We start from the raw sequence: 23,779 nt of genomic DNA on the forward strand, positions 1-23,779 counted from the left end.
CAGGACTCTCAGACAGGGCTGATCAGACCTGCTCGGGTCCTGAGGGAGTTCCCAAGAGTGCTCATATGGGGTGGAAATTTGAGTGTAAGCAGTACTTGATCAAGTAGGGGAAAGAAAACAGGCTTGAGTGCAGGCACTTGATTCTGATAAGATAAGGGCAGTGGCCTCACAGGCCTTCACTCTCCTGTCTTCTGGCTGTGGCCGTCTCCCCGAAGGGGTCCTGCTGCTGTGGGTGAGGGTTTCAGCTTCAGGCCCCTCACCTGCAGGACTCTTTCCAAGGCCTTTCACCTGGTTAAATATTTATACATATATGCGTCTGTCTCTCTATCTATCTATGTATATGGGGCTTTCCAGGTGGCACTAGTGGTGAAGAACCCTCCTGCCAGTGCAGGAGATGTGAAAGATGCAGGTTCGATCCCTGGGTTGGGAAGACCCACTGGAGGAGGGCATGGCAACCCACTCCAGTATTCTTGCCTGGAGAATCCCATGGACAGAGGAGACTGGGGGCTACAGTTCATAGGGTCACAAAGAGTCGGACACGACTGAAGTGACTTAGCACGCACACACATTTATATAGAGGACCCACAATTATATAAGCTTTAGGCCCCACAAAACTTGGCTGGGTCTCTGACTCCCTACTTGTGTTAAGAGCAAGTGCCTGGACTGAGAGCCAGTGCCTGCCTTGGGTGAAGCTTCTGGGAGCTTCAGGAAAAAGGAGTCAGGGCCCAGTCTGTGAGCCACTTGCAGTCTAGTTGGGGGCGTAAGACACACACACAACACAATTAGGGACTCGTGTGAAGATATCACCAAGAGCCACAGTGTAGGCCAGGGACTACAGGTGTGCAGAGAGGGGAGCTGGCCACTTGTACTTGAGGGGTGGGAAGGCTTCCTGGAAGAGGAGGGGTCTTCTGAGCAGGGTCTTAGGCGAACCGTTATGGCTCAGTGAGGGGAGTATTCATCCCCGGGTACCTGGTGGGGGTGTGCCAGGGGCTTTATGACAGGAGCCCATTGATATGATCCTTGTCCTTTCAGCCGCAGTATCTGTGTGAGGCCATGCTGATCCTGGGCAAGCTGCACTACGTGGAAGGCTCATATCGAGATGCCATCAGCATGTACGCACGGGCTGGCATTGATGACATGTCCATGGAGAACAAGCCCCTGTATCAGATGCGGCTGCTGGCAGAGGCCTTTGTCATTAAAGGTAGGTGTGGGCACCAGCTGGGCCTCCCCTTCACTGTGCCCAGGTCATTACACTCTGATCCCCATGTCCCTGGAACACTGACCAGTCAGGTGGTTGCCGGGGTAACCAGCCACACCGCTGGCTGACCGCAGGTATGGGCTGGATGTCAGGTCAGAAGACTTGGGTAACCCGCCCTTGCTCTGTTGACAGATAGTAACGCAACTGTGTGCCCTTGGGCATATAGCTCTTCACCTTTCTTGGCCTCAGTTGATTTATCTATAAGACAGAGTCGTAATAATCTGCCCTCACAGGGTTACCATGAATAAGAGGAATCAGTTGTGTAACCAGGTTGGGAAAGGCTTAAAAAATGTGCCACCTGCCGTCACGCTGGCACCAGTGTTGATGTTGGCTACAGGTCAGGTGCTTGATGGCAGAGAAACCTGGAATTACTCAGATATCTGCTGCTCTCCTGCTGTGAGCTGCCCAGGGCGGTGGTGATGCGATCCTGCGATGGGCGGGTCAGAGCCACCTCCCAGGGTGAGGAGTGTTCTGGTGGGGAGCTAGGCACATGGACTTAGTAATGTAGAATTTCATGATGGGGGTTGTGGATGCCCATGTGGGGAAAGAGTGCCCTTGACCTGAGCTTGCAGGTGTTACATGGTAGTGAAAGCCTTCCCCCAGACTTTTCACTGCAAGCTCCTTCTTCCCTGGATCCTTGAGCCCTGGGGTCACAGAGCCTGAGCAGTGGCTCTTGGTGGCAGTGAGGGTCGCAGGAACCTGTCTGTCCAGACTGTTGCCAGGATTCTTGGATGGTCAGTCTTCTCTTTATTCCAGCACAGACCAACCCCCAGAGTCTAGAAACACGTGGCCCTGTGGGGATTTGGTGTCTGGTATTGGTAGAGTATTGGTCACCTTCTTTTCTACTGTAGACGGAAATATTCTGCGATCTTAAATACAGGGAAACTGAGGCCCAGAGAGGGAAGGTACCTCACCCAGAGTTATCCAGAGATCTGTGGTGGAACCAGGATTGGAACCTCCACCGCCTGTGATGTTTGTCCACCCCTGAGTCCCTGGGTCCCTTTCACCATTGAGAGATTGTTAATGCCCCCCCCCCCCCCCCAGGGAGTCTGCTGAGATTTTCACCCCAGACAGACCCAGTGCCGGGCTGTGAAAGGCCGGTGCCCATCTCGGGTGGCCCAGTGTGGGGTCTTCTCCCATTGCTCTCTTGTGCCCTTCTCTGCACCCCTGGCACAGGCTGGGGGAGGTCTTGGGGGGTTGATCTTCATTTGGAAACCACCTCTGCCACCAACTCCCCGAACCTAACGCCCTTCCTCAGGGCTCCTTTCCGGCACTTTTTCCTGTAGACCTGGCTCGGTACCTACTGCTCCCTGTCTCCTGCTTTCTACTCTTTCCAGCACGCCTCCAGCTTCTTGGGGGAACACAGGCCCGGTGGTCAGAGGTGCTGCAGGGGAGGTAAGGAGCCGGGTGTCCCCGGCATGGGCTGCTCGATTATCTGGCTGTGCTGGCTCCCCAGCCCCCACTGACTGCACGCGGCCTTGTGCTTGCCTGCCCCCTCTCTGCCTGTCCTCTCTGACCTGCTGCAGTGCCTGTACCCTGCTGCTTGGCATGCTGAGGTTCACCTGACCCTGTGTGTGCTTGAGATTGCATGTAGCCTCCAGAGTGTGCATGGAGTTGATTTTCCTGGGTCTAGGGGTTCCAGCAGGGCTCCCCATGCAGAGAGTAAGGGGTGGGGATGGCTCGTCATTGGTCCTGACTCCATTTGTGAGCCTGGGGCTTGTGTTAGCCTGCCAGGCTGCCAGAGCAAAATGTCATTGACCTGTGCTCAGTCATGTCTGACCCTTTTGCATCCCCGTGGACTGTATCCCATCAAGTTTCTCTGTCCATGGGCTTTTCCAGGCAAGAATAACTGGAGTGGGTTGCCTCTTCCACCTTCTGGTGATCTTCTTGACCCAGGGATCGAGCTATTGTTTCTTGAGTCTCCTGCATTGCAGGCAGATTCTTTACCACTGAGCCACCTGGGAAGCCCCAACAAAATGTCATAGACTGGGTGGCTTAAATAATGGGAATTTGTCACAGTTCTGGAGGCTGTGAAGTCCAGGATCCATGTACCAGCAGCACTGGTGTCTGGTAGGGGCTCACTCCTTGGATGGCGGGTGGCTGCCTTCTCGCTGGGTCCTCACATGACCTGTCCTCTCTGTGGGCTCCTGGAGAGATCTCTTCTAGTCACCTTCTTATAAAACCTCTAATCCCATCATCAAGCCCCCACCCTCATGACCTCATCTAACCCTAGTTACCTCCCAGAGACACCATCTCCAGGTACCATCCCATTTCAGGTTAGAGCTACAATGGATGAACTTGGGGGCCCACAGACACTCAGCCTGTAAGTAGAATGGAGGCAGCAGCATGCCCCAGAGTTCAACAAATGATAATATATATTTATTAAACCCTCACTGCATGGCAGATATGCCCTCCTGCAGTCTACACAGTAACCCGCTGGGTAGGTGTTCTCTTCATTCCTATTGAGTTACAAGCAAAGAGGAGAAGGGACCCTTGTGGATGTCCCTGGAGTTTGCAGAATCAGGATTTGAACCCAGGCAGCCAGAGCTCATGAACACTCTGTGATGGTGCTGCTCACAATTCTAGACTGAAAGGAATCATGGAAATGATGTAGGTCTGTTCTCAGGTAACAGATGAAAAAGGCTGGCGGAAGTGAAATGACTTACCTGGACATCAGTTAGCTTGTGTGTGAACCAGATTGCCCTTCCTCTAGGATGCCTCTTTTCAGACTCTGTCAACAGATGTTGGGTGGCCTCCTGTGGAACCCCGACATGCCTGCTCCCCAGTACTCTGCCTGGCTAAGCCGTTACAGCTGGGCTTCTGTACCGTCTTGCATTGGAGTCTGCTCCTTGGTTCCACCTGGTCCCTTCCTGTGGGGCAGGGAGTTGGGTTCTCCAGCCCACCTGGCTGGAGGGAAGGGGGCGAGGCCGTGTGTCGTAGTGGGAGGGGCCTGAGCGCCCTGCCTGGAGGCTCAGTGAGGCTGTAAGTGTGGGTGTCTCAAGAGCAGGCTCTGGGTCTCTTCACTCATAAGAGACACAAAAACACACTCAACTCACCTGCTTTCCCCTTCAGAGCAGAGGGACTTGGCACTATGTCCTCTGGGGGGGTCACTCACCAGGACTTGACCTTGCTCTGAAGTTGGGGGGACATGGATGAGATCAGAAGATTCTTTCTGATTCTCAAGGAGGGCTTCAGACACTGTCCCAGGAGCTTGAGAGAGGGGACAGCTGAAGCAGTTGTGGGTTTCTCTTGCTTGAAGTGAAGAAACCTTATGTGCATATACGTGTATATTGCATAGAGTGGGGGACAGGAAGGTATATGACCCTCTAGCTTCTCTAAGGGAAAAAAGTTATTGTCTATGTCAAATTTGATCAGAAACAATATGAAAACCACAAACTTTTCACTAAGATAGAATAAAACAGCTTCACTTCCCCATCTGAATGAACTGTTCCCCAACATCACACCTGGGATCAGACTGACCTGATCCTGCCAGGAGCGGAGGACTGGATTTTAGGGCCTCACATGGGCCCCTGGGAGGTGGGCTGGGCTCTGTCAAAGCCTCTGACTTTAAGGAAGGACTGTCTCTCCCCAGGTCCTCCAGCTCCTCCTGGCTGCCGAGTTGATGGGTCTGCCACACAGAAATAGGCCTGTCTTGTGGCCAGCCACTCCCAAGTCCCCTGCTGGCCTTGGATGGAGCTGAGGGCCCTGTCCCTGTCTGTCACAGTCCCCCAGTTGGTCCCTCCTCCCCCGGTCTTCCAAGCTCCTCTGGTTATCTGACTCCACAGTATACCCGGAAACATGAGGCGTGGGCCCTCCCGCTCTGGACCCTGAGTGTATGATGGGGCCGGGGGGTGGGGGGGGCAGGATTATCACATGCACCACCCAGGAGCTTATTGGAAGTGTAGACTCAGGCCCCACACCAAATGTATTGAATCAGAATCTGCATTTTTAACAGCATCCCCAGGTAATGTGTATACACCTTACAGTTTGAGAAACAATGCCCTGGAACTCTCGTTTAATAAATATTTGTTGGCTGGTGGATTGACCTTCAATTCATCTCTAGAATGGAAGGGAGTTTTTATGCCCACTCTTTGGATACAGAAACTGAGGCTTGTCCGCCATTGTGCAGCCTGTGAGCAGCAGAGCTTGGACTGGTGGCCAGTGGTCGTCTCCCAAGCTCCCATGGCTGACTGATATTCCATCATGTTAATATATATGTTCCACATCTTTATCCATTCATTTGTGATGGATATTTAGGTTGTCTCCATGTCTTGGCTGTTGTGAATAGTGCTGCTGTGAACATAGAGGTGCGTGAATAGATATAGATACCTCCTTTTGATACCATTTTGATTGGTTTAGGGGGAACATCTTCCATTTACTTTGCATTAAAGATGCTGAAGCTGGAACTCCAATACTTTGGCCACCTCATGCGAAGAGTTGACTCATTGGAAAAGACCCTGATGCTGGGAGGGATTGGGGGCAGGAGGAGAAGGGGTCGACAGAGGACGAGATAGCTGGATGGCATCACCGACTCGATGGGCATGAGTTTGAGTAAACTTCGGGAGCTGGTGATGGACAGGGAGGCCTGGCGTGCTGCGATTCATGGGGTCGCAGAGAGTCGGACACGACTGAGTGACTGAACTGAACTGAACTGAACTGAGAGATAATCTAGAGTAATTTGGTGTCGAGGCCCTTCTCCAAAGGCCTGTGTTCAGTACTGCCCATCTTTGCAGAGCCCTGCTGGTTTGATTCTGTGTGCTCGTGGCTGTCAGCCTGTCTTCCCACGAAACTTGAAGCCCCTTGAGGATAGAGGGTCATTTCTTCAACATTCCCAATCTTCTCTCCCTCTTCTCCCTTCCCTTCCCAGAGCACATGTTTCTGATAAATGAGGTCACTCCTGGTGCTCAATGTGATCTAAAAAGTTCTATCCTTTCACCTTTTCTTGGGCCACTGTCCTCGCCAACCAACCCCATTTTTCTTCCTCTACGTGTAGGTAGCGCCAGTGCTTCCTTCAGACACAGTTCAGGTGCCTCCTCCACCAGGAGATCCCCTGATTGTAGCTGCAGACTACAGCATTCTCTCCCTCTGTCAAGCTCATTTGGACCTTGGCCCAGTCTCCCCAGTCAGAGGTCAGTTTGCTTCTCCTGCCAGGGGTCTGGTGTCTTGTCATTGTACCCCTGGCCCAGCTCCCACTGGAGAGAGTAAAATTTGCCAGCAGTTGATTCAGCAAGTGCCTGCTGGGGGTGCCGTGATGGACAACTCGGGTCCCTCCTCTCAGAGGAGTGGCAGGTAGGTGAGCAAGGCCCACCGCTGTGCCCGGGGAGAAGCAGGCACTCTGGAGGAGGCCCGCAGCCTGCAGTGGCCATCCCAGCGCTGGTGAGTCATAAGCCACCTGGTGCCACTCTTTCCGGCCCCGCCTCTGCATCGGCAGGCCGTCGTGTCAGTGAAGTCCACCATTTGGGAAAAGCAGGAAACGGGAACACCCAGTGGTGGCTGGTCTGTAGCTTACTCCCATGGCCTGCTGGGCAGGATGCCAGACTTGCTGCCTGGCCATGGTGTCCTGGCCACGTGGCTGCCCCCAGTTCTGTGGGCTGCTTGGCCTTGACATCTTGGTGGGGTCGGGGGCAGGGGTTGGTCTTTGAATCTCCTTGGGGGCTACAGCTCCTCAGCTGCCCATCTCCAAGTAGGAGAATCACTGATGCCCAGGGAGAACTTGTTTGACCCACTCTGTTCCAGAGAGGGAAGTGAGTGAGACCTAGCAAGTTGTGGGGCCTTCCCAGGTGAGCTGGCAGGTGAGGCTGAACTTTAGGATGGATCAGCTGCAGATGGATGGAAGAGGTGCCTTCCAGGTAAAGGAAAAATCCAGAGGGAGGCCCTGGGGAGATGGAAGTGACTTATTTGGAGTAGGGTACAGTCATGCATTTCTGGAACTAAGTGTGTGTGGGAGGGACTGGGAAATGAAGGGGCAACAGGAACCCAGCAGAAAGGCTTGTGGTATCCCTTTTGCTGGTGTTCCAGAACTTTAGCCTTAGGTGGCCATACCATGAGATGTGGCACAGCCTGTTTCCTGTAAAATTGGGTTCATCTGTTGGCTAGCACGCTGTCCGGGTCCATCTGGAGTAGTCTAGGCAACGCCACTGTGGATCCACGTGACAAACTGTCCTCTTTTCTGTTGATCTGAGCTCTAAGGGTATCCCCAGCTCTCATGGACATGCATGATGCTTCAAGGCCTGTTCTTTTGACATCTCGAGCCTTACCCAGTTCAGCCCCGAAAGCCCCAGTGTCGCTGTCCACCTCTCAGCGGTTCTTTGGCAAATGGCTTCCTTCTCTCCCCCAGTCTGTGTTGCTTCCATTTCTCTGGCCCTTGCCCAGCGTGGTATAGACCCCCCATTTCTGCGGCCATGTGTCCTGCCCTAAGCCCTACAGACATAGTCATTGCTGCCTACTTTGGGGCTTATGTGCCCCTCAAAAGCCAGAGGTGCCTTGTGCTTTAGCCAAACCAATTCCTTTGCCTCTTGCCCGCAGCCCAGCCCCAGGGAGGCTAGTTTGGAAGGTTTATCTGCTGGCTGACTAATAAAAGGATGGCCTGGCCATGGAGGGAGCTAGCCCTGGTTCACCCAAAATACTGCAGTATGATGCTCAATTGTGAACGTGCTGTGAAAAGTAAAAATGTAAAATACATTAAGTAGAGCTCACCCCTCAAGATTTTTTTTTTTTCTGTTCATTCAGCCTCTGAAACTGCCAGCTCTTCTACTCTCTCCTGGGATTTTATGGCTTTATTTGTGTGTGTGTGTGTGTGTGTGTGTGTGTAAGTTCAAGCCTATGCACACATGTCCTTTTTTCTAAAGTTAACCATTTATGCATGCATGCTCAGTCACTCAGTAGGGTCCCAAAGACTGTAGCCTCCTAGGCTTCTCAATCCATGGGATTTTTTCCAGGCAAGAATACAATTTTATGGGTTTAGTAAAACTTCGAAAAAATGAAAGAAGGCAACTCCTAGGGCGGGATATGGTGGGATATTTGGTTTGGGGTTTTTTTTTAGTCCTTGTATGGCAGGAATTAGCTGTTTATTTTGGCTTCCTTCTCAAAGGGGCGTGAACCATCTGCCTTGTAGGGAAACGGGTCAGCCCTGGCCCCAGACTGTGAGCCATGGCGTGAGAGGCTGGCCTGCAGATGGAGACGTATGAGCGGTCTGGGCATCTTGCAAGGGGCTGCTGTGTTCATTGTGTGCTCAGCAAGCCTTCCCCGGGGTCCTGCCTGGGTTGAGAGATACAAAATAGGACAGGAAGGTGGGCAGACTCACAGAAGGGAGACCGTGGGGCTGGAGGTGAAGGAGTTGGTGTGGTCTCCCCGCATCGTCTCTTGGTGGCCCATTCCTCCATCATTGGAGGCCACCCCCAGAGCAGTTGGTGTGGAATGTGGACAGGGCACGGAGGGGTGCATCTGAGAAGCCAGCACCAACCCTGTGGCCCAGCTGAGCCGGAGTGGCAGCTGTAATTCAGCCATTAGATACACGTGTGAAAGGCAGGCCCCCACGGGTGGACAGAAGCCTGAGATTTGGGAGCCGCTGGTGGGTCATCGAGGGTAAGTAAGGGAAGACGTGTGGAGTCTGGGCTAAGAGGACGGATGGTGTTGAAGCCGGAAGACCTGGGTCTGGCTGGCACTTAGAGTGGAGAGGTGTTGGAGGAAATCTCTTCTCCCTGAGTTAGATTTCCCGTTTGTCATTCTAGGGAACGGCTAGACCCCTACCTAAGAGATCATTTTGAGCATTACTTGAAATGTTTTCCGAGAGCACATGCTCTGTTCTTTAGAATATCATTAGATTTAATGTTCACAGCCAACCTATGAGGTGGACAGTGTTGGGAACCTTATTTTGTGTTTGGGGAAACTGAGACTTAGATCTCTGTAAATGGTTTGGGGTATATTCTTCCGGTCATTTTTTCCTGTTGGTTTATATGTTTTAAAGAAAAACAAGTTCATACAATCATTTTGTATGTAATTGTATTCTGCAACTTGTTTTTTGAAGTTAATATTTTATGAACTAGTTTCTAGTATATGTGTACATTAAAGTAGCATCATAGCATTTTATTGCAAGAATCTATTGCAGTTTAGCAAACTTATCTCCTGTTAGGGTGTAGTCCTGTAGGTGAAGTCTCTCTCTCTCTCTCTCTTTTTTTTAACCTTTATAACAATGCTGTACTGGATATATTTAAAGCTAAATTTTTAATTTTTTTGCATAAATTATTTTTTTTAAGGATAAATTTCTAGAAGTAGAGTGAAGTCAAAGTATATGCACTTTTAAGAAACTTTGATATGAGTCAAATTGTCTGCTCTTCTTAAATTTTTTCCATGGTAAAATATAAAATTTAGCATCTTAACCATTGAAAATTCTTTCAGCTACAGTAAAATACACGTAAAATTTATCATCTTAATAAGTGCACAGTTCAGTAGTGTTAAGTACATTCATGTTGTGCAACCAATCTCCAGAACACTTTATCTTGTAAAATTGAAACTCTCCGTCCAGTAAACAGCTTTCCATTCCCCTCTCCCAGCCCCTTGCAGTCCCCATTCCACTTTCTGTCTCTGATTTGACTACTCTAGATACCTTGTAGAAGTGAAATCTTCCGGACTTTGTCTTCTGTGACTGGCTTATTTCACTTAGCATAATATCCTTAAGGTTCATCTGTGTTGTTGCATATGGCAGGATTTCCTTTTTTTAAGGCTGAATAATATCCCACTGTATATATATCTTACATTTTCTTTATCCATCCATCAATAGACATTTGGATTGCTTCTGCCTTTTTGCTATTGTGAATACTCTTGCTATGATCATAAATGTACACATATCTCTTCTAGATCTTTTTTCAATTCTTTTGTGTATATACCCAGAAGTTGCTGGATCATATGGTAATTCTGTTTTTAATCGTTTGAGGAATGACCAAGCTGTACCATTTTGTATTCCCACAGTTGTCCGCTTTTGAGTGTGATTTATAAGAGTTCTTCCCAACCTGGCCTTGAGGCTTCCTCTCCGAGGGCTGAGGCAGTCACTTGCATGTCTTCCTCTCTCCCATCCTGCACCCCCATAGGGTGTACCCTTCTTGGGTGCCCTGTACTCTTCGACTAGCTGGGTAGGCAGGAGGGAGGGGTCCACATATCTGGAAAGTTCCACTACAGAGGAAGCATCGCGTTCTCCATCTCCACATCCAGAACCCTGGGCTCCAAGGGTGGGGCTTCTTGGAAGAACTGCTGTCCAGGATATGATGAGTCACTTAGACCGATGAGGCCAGGGCCAGCCTGTGTGTTGAGCCCAGGGCTCTGCCAGGATCAGTTTGCCTCCAAATGGAAAGTTTGGAGTTCATGAAAAAGCAAGAGTTCTTCTTGAAAGAGGAACTCCCCTCTCTCATAGGACAGGGTGTTTTCACAGAAAGACCCCTCTGCTCATAGAAATTCAGGAGGTAGTACCCAATGCTTCCTAGTAGCCCCTGGCTTCTTGACACTTGACAGGACTGGGATCCACTGGGATCCTTTGGGAGCAGACTCAGGAGCAGCCTGTCGCCGTCTTGTACTTAGTATGGTCTCAACACAGAGGGCAGAGGGTGAAGAAACTCTGCCTGGAGTTCCTGGTATAGTTCCCATTAGATATTCATAGACAGGAAAATGGACCTTCATATGAATCAAAGAGCAAATATAAGACAAGCCTTTTTTTATGGACAGAACTCAGTGATTGGACTGTGACCCTCACTAGGAGGAGCCATTGCTAGCTCCAGGAAGCTTTTTGGTCTTCTGTATGTTGGAAATTATTTCACATACAACCACTTCAATGACTATACCCCCTCTATCTTCATTAGTTCCCTGGAGTCATATTTGCTTCCTTTAAAAGAGGAATGTTTTTATTGTTTTTAGATATATTTTTATACAGTTCCTGAGTCTTAAGTGTGTAATTTGATGAATTTGGCAAACGTAGATACCCATGTAACCAACAGCCCAGTAAAGACAAAGAACATTTCCATCACCCCAGAAAATTCCCTCAGGTCCTTTGCCTACTGGTCCCTTCCCCAACCCCACCCCAGGCAATGATTGCTTAGTTTGTATTAATACAGGTAATAATTTTGCTCTTGTTTAGAATGACTTATAACTGAAATCATACAGCCTGTACTTTTTGATATCAGGCTTCTTCTGCACAATTATAAGTTCTGAGAGATTCATCTGTGTTGTTTATTTCTGAGTAGTATTCCATTGTATAAATATGCTACGGTTTGTCTATAAATTCTGCATGAACTATTTTGTAGAGAGGGAGAAACCTCACCAGGTTCTACACTCTGCATGAGTGAATGTGCGCATTCCTCTATGCATCCTTCCACTCACTGAACACCAGGTCTTGCTCTCGCTGGGTGCAAAGATCAACCAGAAATGGGCAGAGAGGAAAGTTACAGTGTAGGGGAAGGGCACACGCAGAGGAGATGCAGCTAAAATGTTCTGCTGGTCCTGGAGTTGAGAGACTTCCGAAACCTTCAGGGAAGAGGTGGTTTCACTGTGAGCTTCCAAGGAAGATGGATTTAGAGTTCTCAGGGAAGCACAGTGGGGAGGCCCCTGCTAGGAGCTGAAGGAACAGATGAAGCGTAGGGAAGGTGGCTGCCCCACAGACAGATGCTTTGTTGTGGCCAGCCCACCGGAGGCTTGGAACTGGCAGCCTGAACCTGCCAGGCAGCAGGCATCACCCATCCGAGTTCTGGGCCCAGACGTAGGGCAGCAGGGAACCCAACCAGTGGCATATCTCCGGCCCAGGGTGGGGAGGGCTGGCACAGGATGTGATGAAGCAGGCCCTCTCTGTGTCTTCTGGAGTTGGCTGTGCCCTCCAGCCATCTGCACTTGGCTTCCAGGCCAGGCCCTGCACAGTTTCTGTGTCCCACCATCCTTCAGGGAGCTTCGGCCATGGGTCTGGAGAGGAGAGGCTGGGCCAGCACCAGCAGTGATGGGGGGACCTGCCTTCTTCTGCCTCCTTGTTGCGTCTCCTCCAGCTCACACTCTGTTCCTCCTTCCCGTTCAGTCCTCTCCTGGTCATGAGTCATTTGGCAAGAGGCATGTTGACACTCGGTGACCTGGGTAGCTGAGTCTTTGTGTTGAGCAAGGGCCTTCACGGCCTGTGCCCAGTGTTTCCCAGACTGAGGCACCCCGGCCTTTGAACCAGTTCCCACCCCATCCTGGCAGAGGGCAAGGTCACTGAATCCATATGGGTTGACATCTAGCCAAGAAAAGCAGTAATTCCTTACCTTGTGTTTGTAGAGTACTCTACTTTGTCAGACATGAGCGGGCTTGTCGTTTGTTCAGCCAGCCTACTGTGCACCAGGTTATAGAAAGGGGAACGTGATGAGGTGGAGCCTACAGTCTTGCTGAGCAAACATGTGCACAAATAAATAAGTATAAAAAATGGTGGGGCTGAAATATGTCAAGTGTAGACCAGGAGAGATGGTTGGTAATACCAGGGTGTATCAGGAGGGGCTCCACAGAGGAGGTGGCACTTGGTGGGGCAGAAGGTGAGCTGTAATTTTGGGTGGACTTTGGGGGGTCCTTACATTCCAGGTAAGAGGAGCAGCCTGAGCACAGTCAGCATCTGGGAGCAGGAGGTTGGATATGGGTGCAGCAGGTCTGGTGTCGTAGTCAGCTCAGGCTTAGAATAAAGCACCACAGACTGGCTGGCTTATACCCCACAGACACTTGTTTCTCACAGTCCTAGAGGCTGGAAGTCTGAAATCAAGATCAGGTTCTGGTGAGGACCCTCTTCTAGGTTGCTTCTTGTTGCTTAGTCACTAAGTTTGTATCTGACTGACTGAGACCCCATGGACTGTAGCCTGCCAGGCTCCTCTGTCCATGGGATTCTCCAGGCAAGATTACTGGTGTGGGTTGCCATTCTCTTCTCCAGGTGATCTTCCTGAGCCGGGCATCAAACCTGTGTCTCCTGCATTAAGTGGGTTCTTGACTGCTGAGCCAGATTGCAGGCTGCCGACGTCTTGCTGTGTGCTCATATGATGGAACAGATGAGGGAGCTCTCTGGGGTCTCTATAGACACTAATCCCTCACGAGGGTTCCAGCCTCAGGACCTAATCACTTCCCCAAGGCCAGCCTCCTCATATCATCACCTTGGGCTTTAGGTTTTCAACATGTGACTTTCAAGGGGACACAAACATTTGATCTATAATGTATGATGAGAGACAAGGCTGGGGAGTTGACAGGGATGAACCTCGGAGGATGTGGTGCAGAGTCAGGAATTTGGACCTTACGCTATAGCAGCAGGGACCCTTGGAGGGGTTGTAAGCAGTAGTTTTAGAAGGATCACCCTGGGAGCCTTGAACAGGATGGATGAGAGCCTGGAGGCAGAACTGTGAGCTGCGCGTGACAGGAAGGCAATATATCTCTTTATCTACCCAAGAGATAAAGCCCGAATAAGGAGGTAAGAGGGGGGAAGGGGAGAGGAGGTTTGAAATGTTAAATGGTCATCAGTTGGATGTTAGGGCCAAAGGCAGAGAGTTGAGGATTCTCTTCTTAGACCTTCCTTCAGTCAGTTCATCTTGAACACCAGCTACATGTCACGTACTGTGTGGGCACAAAGATGAGAAAGATCTGAGTTCTGCCCCCTGAGAACCGCCATCTGGACAGCGCTCTCTAGTCAGGACTGTGAGTTGCCTGTGACAAGAGTTCAGTTTAAGCAGACTTTGACCCCTCCCCCGCCTGAGGGAGAAGTAGGGGAAGTGATTTATTGGTGCACATATTGGACGGTTTCAGGGTGTAGTTCTTCAGGCAAGGTGTTCAAACACTTTCTTTAGGAATCTGCCCTTTACCATCATGTCTCATCTCTCCTCTGAGTAGACTTCTTTTTTTTTTTTTAATGACTAAGAGTTTAGTCAATCTTTTTCCTGTCTTAAAAAAAAACACAACAGATATAAATATAGTTGTTTTCCTCCACAGCTTTCTCTTCCTGGTTTCTTATAGTTTAGGGATTTTTGTTTTTGTTTTGACTTTAAAGTTATATTTTCTTATATTTAATTTTTTTTAAAATTTTGGTAAGAAAACACATACATATAAAATATACCATCTTAACCATTTTCAAGTGTACCATCATGTTAATGACATTCATGTTATGTAGCTTTGTTTTAAGGTCAGCTTTCCCTAACATTTCCAGTCTGACCTCTTAGCAGCTTAACAAGCCCAGTGGAAGGGTGAGAATTCCTCTTGCCCCCACCTAGCCACATGCACACCCTAGCCAATCACTGTGGGACTGATGATAAGTGAGCCTGGATCACATGCCTGCCCTGGAGGTGGGATGGGGTCTTTACCCTGTGAACCGTGGGGGTGAGGCTGCAGGATGGACGCTCAAAGGGAAAGTGAGGTGCTGCTGCTAGAAGAATGGGAAGTGAATGCCAGGGACACAAAAACAGCAGATTCCCCTGCAGGCACATAGGACCTGAGCGTGTAACGTAGGCGGGGTAGAGATTCGTTGGTTCCTCAAGAGGTCTGTGTATAAATGCTCTGTAATCAAGCGTCTACCATGTGCGAGGACTGTGTCACTGTAACAGTCCAGAGAGATCATTTGCCCAAGTTGAACTACTGGGGGAGAGGAGTTGGATGTAAATAACCACTCCAGGGTGTAGACATGGTGAGTGCCTGGGGAGGGGTCAGGATTGCTTCGTGGAGTGCTGCCTGGAAGGCCAGGCAGGAGTTGGGCATGGGGTGCCACCAGTGTGGTTCCCCACATAGGGCACGGGTGCCTGCTGTCTGCCTACTGCTTGATGCCCGCCGCTGCTAATACCATTCTTGCTTTAGGCCCTCCCCCCCGCCTCCCCGGAACCTCTGCCTTCCACTGGCTGCTCCAGAGTCTCAGATGAGGCCACCCTGGGCCCCTGAGAGGGGCTTGGAGTTGGGTGCCCCCACCTTCAAGCAGGGCAGGTCCGAAGCGCTCCCCTCCTCCTGTAGGCCTGTCCCTGGAACGCCTGCCCAACTCCATTGCTTCCCGTCCCCGCCTGACTGAGAGGGAGGAGGAAGTGATCACCTGTTTTGAGAGAGCCTCCTGGATCGCTCAGGTGTTCCTGCAGGAATTGGAGAAGGTAAGCTGGAAATGACAGCCCCGTAGTCATCACTGCCCTCTGCCGAGCACTCGTATCTATGCACCACCCAGCCCACCAGTCCCGCCAACTAACCCCGTAGGTCATGCTTGTGCAAATTAGAAAAGAGGGCCCTGCACCCATCCTTAAGATGCTCTGGAAACTCCTTATAGTATCCCGATCCTGTCAGCTTGAGACTCTTTAATGCCAGAAAACAGTTTTAATAGAAGAGTCCACACTGTCTATGGGGAGCCGCAAACTCCTTGATGAGCTCAGCTCATGTGACCAAATTTGACAGCCCTGTTTGAGACAGCCCTCACAACAGCTCTCTGAAGTAGATATTATATTCATCCCTGTTTAATAGATGAGGCTTAGATTAGTCTATTTGCCCACTCCTCTCCCCTTGGAGGGCTTTCCCAGGTGGCTCAGTGGTAAAGAATCCGCCTGCCACTGCAGGAGACACAGATTCGATCCTGGGTCAGAAAGATCCCCTGGAGAAGGAAATGACAACCCACTCCAGTACTCTTGCCTGGGAAATCCCCCCATAGACAGAGGAGCCTGGCAGGCTATAGTCCATGGGGTCTCAAAGAGTTGAGCATGACTTAGCGACTGATCATCATCACCCACTTCCCTTGGAAGGATGCAGTCAGGCCAGTCCTTGTAGACACTCTTCTCAACTCTCAGGTGCCCTGGCAGTCCCTTACTGGACCCCCTGGTGGGGAGGAGGCCCATTCTTAAAGCAGCAGAAACAGGACTCGAGTGTATTCCCTGGCACAGGTCCACGTGGAGACTTGCGTTGACCTCTGCCAAGGTCACACGCAGTGTTTTAGAAGCTCTTCACATTTGAATTACATATGGTTTGGAGGAAGAATTCAGGAAAAAGACAAAGTGACCCATTCAGTAGAAGCCTGGCCTTTGCACTCTTTAAAGGGGATGATGTAGGCGATGAGCTGTAATGGTGTCCAGGGCTGGAATCAGCACCCCGGGGACTCTGGGCTGACAGATGGGCCTGGATAACTGGGTATGTGGGTCCAGGGAGGGCAGGCCGTGGAACCCTGTGCATTTTCAGGAAGACTGGGTGTCCCTTCTAAGACCCAGCCCCAACCTCTGAGGAACTAAGAATCCTTCTTAAACCTACTTCAGTTTCTGAAAAATAAGGTGGATGGCTCGTTGATTTTTTTTTTCCCTTGGATCAGAGAGGGAGGTGGCATAGTGAAGGCAGGCCCTCTCAGAGCTGAGCTTAAGTGATAGCTCAGTTAATAATACAGTTGTTCCTCAGCTTCCCCAGAGACCCAGGGTCGCCATCCAGCTGTTCTGAGGTTTCCTGGTATGTGACAGGGACAGTGTAGGGCCTGGCATTTGGTAGGCACTTGAGTGCTTGCTGAATGAATGTACCAATGAATACAGAGCCTGGAATGTGTAACTGGCCAGACTTGAGTCTGAGATCATGGCCCAAGCCAGCTTTGTGTTCCAGGCACTTTCTGAGCCTCAGTTTCCTCTGAAGTGCAAATAAAACCAGCATTGGAGGGCTGTTACCGGCATCCGGCATTTGCATGCAGAGAATGCTTTAGATTTTATTTATTTATTTATTTTTTCTGAAGGGTAGTGTTTTATTTGACAGACAGCATGGACTTCTTACATATCCATTATCAGTGCCTTTAAAACCAAACAGCCTTAAAATTTAGCAGCAGTTTCTGCAAGTACAAAAATACACATTTATTACATATGATAGTAAAATTTGTCAAGATATACAAAATCAAAGCATTTTAGATAAAGCATTGGTCTAATATATTATAGATTGACAGAGTATAATAAAATGACATGTAGTCTGTCTTCAAATCATACAACATAATACTTAGTGGGTAGGAAACCATCCACTCAGTTTAAAGCATAGCAGATGCTGAGGTTCTTCCATAACCATTCCTAGTCTCTGTGTTCCCTTAGATACTCCTGTAACGTTTAATGTGAATAGTTAATATTGCTGGAAAGTATTATGTTGTAGACTTACTTTAAATGGAAGCAGCTCAGGTTGCGTTGGGTCTGAATACTGCAGTACGTGTCCCTGAGGTGCCTGGGGGCTTGGGAGGCGCTGGAGCCGCTGCCCCTGCCTGGGCTGACCCTGGCCCCAGCCCCTCAGCCTTGGCACCTGCAGACAGCAGCGCTCTCTGTGTTCCCCTTGCCAGGTCACAAGTAACACCACATCCCGGCACCTGAAAGGCTCGCACCCGGTCGATTACGAGCTCACCTACTTCCTGGAAGCCGCCCTCCAGAGCGCTTATGTGACGAACCTGAAGAAGCGGTAGGTCGCCGGCAGACGAGCAGGACCTGGTCATTTTTCCCAGTCCTGGGAGCTGCTCACATTGGTCTCGCTGAATCAGATCCCCCTTGTCTCTTGGGCACGTGTGTGTGAACTCCCTGGAGAGGACAATGAGGGGTTGGCTTGTTCCTGTCTTGTCAGATGAGCGTGCCCAAGAGCTTGGGAGAGGGGCCGGCTTCAGGAAGCTGCTGAAGCGGTGGTGCCTGCACCTATTGCGGGATGGTCATCTTTGGAAGAGGGGGTTCTGGGAGCCTGACAGGGTATGGGCAGAGTGAAGGACAGCGAGCCAGGCAGTCTGGAGGGGGTTGCTGTTGCCTGAAGTGTCAGCTGAAGTCATTTTGCTTCTCTGAGCCTCATTCTCTCCAAAATATAATGAAAAAGGCAATTCCTGCTTGTTCCATCTTTCAGGGGACTCCGAGATGCCAGGGGAGATGTAAAAGTAAAGGCTCGGCATTGTTTTGGGGGTGCAGCTGCCTGCAGATGAGGTGGCAAGAAGCTCATTCTCCTGTGTGTTGACTGGAGAGCCCTGGGATGCACAAAGACAGGCCGAGAACCCCGTCTTAGCCTTTTGCTCCTCGGGGTTAAGAAGGGCGCCCTTCTTGTGAAGAGCCTTGTGGATATTTCCACCCGGTGGGGGTGGGGCTGGGGGTGTAGGTGCCAGGCCCAGCGTGCTGTTTCATGGGGTGCGTTGGCGGTGATGGAGACAGAGAGAGAGGCGACCCAGCCAGGAGGGTGTGCTGCTGGCAGCGTTGGGTCTTTGGTTCTACGGGCTCAAGGCCTCCACCAGGCCGGAGACTGGCAGGCAGGGGCCTGGGCTTCCTGTGCCCCGATTCCCTTAGCATCATTCCCACCTCCTGCAAACACTGTGGTCTGGGGCTGTGAGGACATCCAGGCAAGCAAGGGGAGCTGGGGGAGTGGGGACTCGTGTGCTGAATGGAGTTGGTCACCGTACAGGTTGGGCGAATGCCTCGCCTTTCTGGGCCTGCCACGCAGGTGTCACCTCCTCCCCACAGGTGAGGACCCAGGGTCAGGATCACAGAGCTTTCTTTGCTCTGACTGGCTAGAGGCCTTTGAAGCCCCTGTGTCATTTTTGGTGTGATTCATTTTGTTAAATTCCACTGTAATCATTCTTTTAACATTTTTGCATTTTTGGAATAGAAGATTCTTACACAGGATACCAAATTAAAAAGGTACAGGAGACAATAAGTTTTCCTTCCATCTCCATCCCCTGCCTTCTGGTTCCTCTGTAGGCAGTGTTCCTAGGCTCTTGTGTCATTCCAAGATAGTTAGCAGCATTCCTAAGTGATTATATGCATGTAGTATTTTCTTCCTTTTTAAAATACATATTCTCCCATTTGCCTTTTTTCATTTAAAATGTATCTCTTGGAGATTGTTACACATCAGAGCTGCCTTTTCTTCACGCTGCTGCGTAGTGTTTGTAGGATCCTGTAGTTCAGATGTCCTCAGTTGGTTTACTCAGTTCCCGACTGAGGAACAAATAGGTCACTTCCAGACTTGGGCTCTTTTCAGCATATGCGAGAGTCCAGAACAGAACCGAACCAGTGCATTATTTCAGTGGGAGCCTATAGGGTAAATTCTAAAAGAGGCGCATTCTGTGTTAAAAGGTATGAGCATTGGTCATGTCACTACAGATGGCCAGCTTAGACCTCACGTGTGTGTTAATCGGTTAGTCGTATCCGACTCTGCAACCGCGTGGACTATAGCCCATCAGGCTTCTCTGTCCATGGAATTCTCCAGGCAAGAATACTGGAGTGGATTTCCATTCCCTTCTCCAGAGGAGCTTCCCAACCCAGGGATCAAACCCTGGTCTCCTGCCTTGCAGGCAGATTTTTTACCATTTGAGTTATAGGAAAGTCCTGCTTGAGCTACAGAGATGGCCAGCTTGGACCTTGTAGGGGTTTCCATTTCTGTGCCACCAAGATGTGTGGGAGAGGCTGCTTTGCAAGCTCTCACAGCGCAGTGCAAGCGTTTTTAAGAAAAATTTTATTGAAATACAGTTGATTTACAGAATTGTGTTAGTTTCAAGTATACAGCCAAGTGCTTCAGTTATACATATATGTACATGTATTTGTCTATATTCTTTTCCTTTACAGATTAAGAGAAAATATTGATTATTGTTTCCTGTGCTATACAGTAGGTCCCTATTGGTTATCTATTTTTTATATAGTAGTATGAGTATTTTAATCCCAAATACCTAATTTTTATCCCTCCCTCCCCCAAAATTAACAATTTATTAATCACTCCCTCCTTCCTAGTTTATATAAGTAATATGTTTATGGTGGAAAATTTGAAAAATAAAAACATAAAATAGACAAATTAAAAATCACATATTCAATCTTCAGATCAGAAACTGGCCAATTATGACCTTTTGACCAGTCACCTGCTTTGGTAAAGTTTTTTTTTAGAACATAGCTTGCCCATTGGTTTAAATATCTTCTAGATCTATGGTTGCGTTAGAGCAACTACAGAGTTATATGACTCCAAGCCTAAGATATTTACAGTCTGACTCTGTACAGAAGAAAGTTTTCCAGCTACCATACTCTGGATAATCACTATTAACATTTGATATATGTCTTTTCACATTTTCCTATGTATAGATATACAGGTGTATTTTTTCTTTTTTTTTTAAACAACAACAGAACAGTATCATAATTTACAGTATGCTGCTTTGCAGCCTGCGTTTTCCACTCAGGGCTTGGTTGCAAGCCTCTTTGGTGCCTTTGCTCATCTCCTTTCCCTGTGAAGTTGCTCCCTGTGGGGTCAGGCGAAGATGGCCAGGCCCACACCTGCAGGTGGGCTTAGGACTTGGTGGGCTACGTGGCTGGGACAATCATCCTTGAGCTGGGCTTTGAGGAAAGGGAGATTCCCAGAGACAGGAGGAGTCTGGGTGGGGCAGAAGATAGGATGGGGCTGAGGATTCTAGATGGGGAACTTGGGATACTCCAAGGCCAAATGCACTTGGGAAACAGTGAGTTAAAGACTTCCCAGACCCTTCAGGAACTCCAAGGAGCTTGAATGCAGCTGGTAAATTTTCAGGAGGAGGCAAAGGCATGTAAAGTGTTCAGCTTGGTTTGACACGGAGCCCTTGTTTGGGGTGGGAGGGAACAGCTGGATGGAGGCATGGTTTCTGGCCCAGGCAGCTTTTCCATCCAGCAGGCATCCCAGTCCCATCAGAGCCACATCCCATTTTGGGTGCTGGAAGCTCTGCGCTTCAGCCCTTAATACCTGGGAGAGAAGGAAGCAGAGTTCTTGCCCAGAATGCGGAGCAGGCCATGGAGAGGCCACTCCCCAGAGGCAGAGGTGGCTGAGATGGCCGGAGGTGGGCCTGCCCCAGCTGGACCCCAGCCTGGAGGAGACCTGTGCCCCCTCCTTTCTCCCTATCCCGCCCTCCTGGTAGAGGCCGTGGGTTGCTCCACGAGTCCTGTCCCCCAAATGGTAAGAAAAGGGAGACGGTCCCGGCCAGGGACACAGGCTCCCTCCTTGTTCTTCCCTCATACGTGAACACCCAGCCTAGCACCCTATTCGTCACAGCTGCTTAGAAAGTCACTAGCATTTATTTGTATTATTTTTTAGAAGCACTCCACAACAACATGGGCTGCTGCCTCAAACTTTAAATTTACACTTAAAAAAAAAAAAATCTCAAATGCTAGGCCGGGGAGGTGGTGGTGTCCCCATTTGGGAAGCGAGGATCAGGAGGCCCAGAGAGCCGAGGCCGTTTTCTTCCCAAGGGTGGTACTGGCCTGGCTGCCCCTGGGTGCCTCACACCAATCAGGCCAGGGAGTTGGGGCCAGGGGCGCCACTGGGCGGCACCCCAATGTCTGTTCTAGCTCCATCCACCATCTGCTTTTTTGTTCTCATTTGGTTACTGAACCTCAGTTTCAGTGAGATGATGGCCTCGCAGGCTGGTTCCTGTTTTTACTGCTCAGGCAGCTGCCACCTGGCTGCTTCCCTTTAGCTGGAGACTGTTGTCACCCTGTTTTTGCAAACAAAGTTTTATTGGACGTTGCTGTACCCCTTATTTGCATATTATCTCACCCACAGAGCGTAGTAGTTGGGTTTGAGACTGGATGGCTAATCCCAAAATATTTACTCCCTGGCCCTTTACGGAAAAGAGTTAGCTGACACCTGCTCTCTGCTTAAGAATTCCTTCCAGTCAGGGCCTCTCACAGCAAAAGAGGTGCTGTTTTTCTGTAGGGGAGCCCTGTGGAGTAGAGGAATAGATTTTTGGGGGGAGGAGACACTTTTTGAGGGCGCTGCATGGATTGTGGGAGCTTAATTTCCCAACCAGGGATAGAACCTGGGCCGCAGCAGTGAGAGCGCCAAGCCCTAACCACTGGACTGCCAGTGAGTCCCCAGATGGTTCTGATTTTAGTGTTCTGTGCCCTTCATTCATTCATAAGAAATATTCCTCTTGCTAATACATGCCACGTACTAAGTGCTGAATTTTGTGCATTGCTTGCTTGTGTATTTTGTCCTTCCAGCACTCCTCTGAGGTAAGCACTGTCATTCCCATCCCCACCTTACAGATGGGAAACTGAGGCTCAGAGAACACAAGTGACTTGTCTGGAGCAGAGCTAGGACTATGTGTGCCGGTCTTGCCTCACACCATGAATCAGCAGGCTATACTGCCCGCAGCAGATGCCCAGGTTAAGACCCCATGGCCGCCCCCCGAGGTGCTCACCGCCTGCCATGTGTTCCTGCGAGTGTGCCCTGCTTGATATGCGTGGTTTCAGCTTCTGGTTTGAAAAGTCGGTGGTCATCAGAGCAGGGCTGAGGAATGGGGAGCCGCTCAGTGGCCCCGAGTGAGTTCTTCCTCTGCCCCCACCCTCACCTCTAATAGAGGCTTTCTGTTTGTCTTGCATCTCAGGGCGTGAGGGTCCAAGAGGAGAGTGGGAATGAACAGACACTGGAATATGAAATTCAGAGCACTGTTAATCCCTCGCCACTGAGGTCCCCTTCCCTTCTCCCCTCAGGGCTGCCTGCTACCTTCCCCATACTGGCTTCTCTGCTGGTGTGATGAGGTCAAGGTGAGCATCGTGGACAGCCAGGAGGGGAGGAGAGAGCCAGCAGTTATCACGCACCTGCTGTGTGTGAAGCTGGACCATGTGCTCTGTGAAGGAGGTCATGTGACCCCCGGGGCCAGGGCTCACATGAGCTGGAGTCAGTTGCTTGACATCACTCCCTGGGGTTCCAGCTTCAGATTTGAGTGTCCTGGAAACCCATGCCACTTAAGGTTTCAGGGGTGTCTGAGGGCAGCCTTGGCACCCGTGGGGGGTGTGGGAGAAGGTCAGGGTCCTGATGATCCTTGCTGTTGCTGAGTCAGGGCTCCACTTCCTTCTCTGGGACCCTGAGTCACATTCTCAGAGAGTGGCTTCTCTTCCGGAACCAGGCCTGCTCCTCCCCAGAGTGGGCCTGCTTCCTGCCCTGGCTTTGTTCCGCACACTCAGGCTGTGTGTGTGTGCGTGCGCGTGCACGCCCATTGTGGGCAGAGGCAGTAACCATCACCCCTCCAGGAAAGCCCAAGTCATTTCAGTTCGTTTTCTGTGGCTGTCACTGTGTTCCCCTGTCTTTGTCCTCTATCTCCTGATGCACAGATTTCGGTCCTTAAAGCCAGGATGCTGACTCCCCCAACCCCTGCTCCACCCTGCCTCCCACGTATAGACAAACAGAGATTGAATCATCATTTTTTTTTTTCCCAGCGAACAGCCCGAACATTTGAAAGCCTGAGTGTGAGGAGCAGTTCTCAGGATGAGTGGAAGCAACTCAGCCCTTCCCTCTCTGTTTCCTGTGAGCTTGTCCAGCCCAGGGTGACCCTGGAATGTGACCGAGAGAAAGTGGTCCTGGGTGCCTGGGTGGGCTTTGAATAGTGTCTTTACACCTTTCTTCTTGATAGTCACCAATATTTTTTGAATACTTGCTGCATGTCAGGCAGGATGCTGATGCCTTTACATGTAATCTTTTAAAGTTGGAACTAGTCATATCCCCATTTTCCTGAAGGAGATGTTAAGGAACTTGCCCAAAGTCACAAGGCCAACAGGTGGTATCGCCACCAAACCTGGTGCTGAACTGTCTGTCCCACCCTCAGCC

The 23,779-nt window shown here is 50.1% G+C and overlaps 1 protein-coding gene across 3 annotated transcripts in view; it reads left to right on the forward strand.

Moving 5' to 3' along the window:
• The window catches only part of TTC7A (tetratricopeptide repeat domain 7A), a 119,456-nt gene that overhangs the window by 14,257 nt on the left and 81,420 nt on the right, over positions 1–23,779 (forward strand). For 2 of the 3 annotated variants that reach the window (XM_070477880.1, XM_020876173.2), the window contains exons 3-5: positions 1,033–1,201; positions 15,227–15,357; positions 17,538–17,653. In XM_070477880.1, coding sequence (XP_070333981.1) covers positions 1,033–1,201; positions 15,227–15,357; positions 17,538–17,653 — 416 coding nt within the window. Of the gene's footprint in view, positions 1–1,032; positions 1,202–15,226; positions 15,358–17,537; positions 17,654–22,253; positions 22,495–23,779 lie in introns of those variants that run through there. The other variant, XM_070477888.1, reaches the window with a different exon arrangement.

This window comes from Odocoileus virginianus, chromosome 2, assembly GCF_023699985.2.
Source record: "Odocoileus virginianus isolate 20LAN1187 ecotype Illinois chromosome 2, Ovbor_1.2, whole genome shotgun sequence".
NCBI classification, from domain to species: domain Eukaryota; kingdom Metazoa; phylum Chordata; class Mammalia; order Artiodactyla; family Cervidae; genus Odocoileus; species Odocoileus virginianus.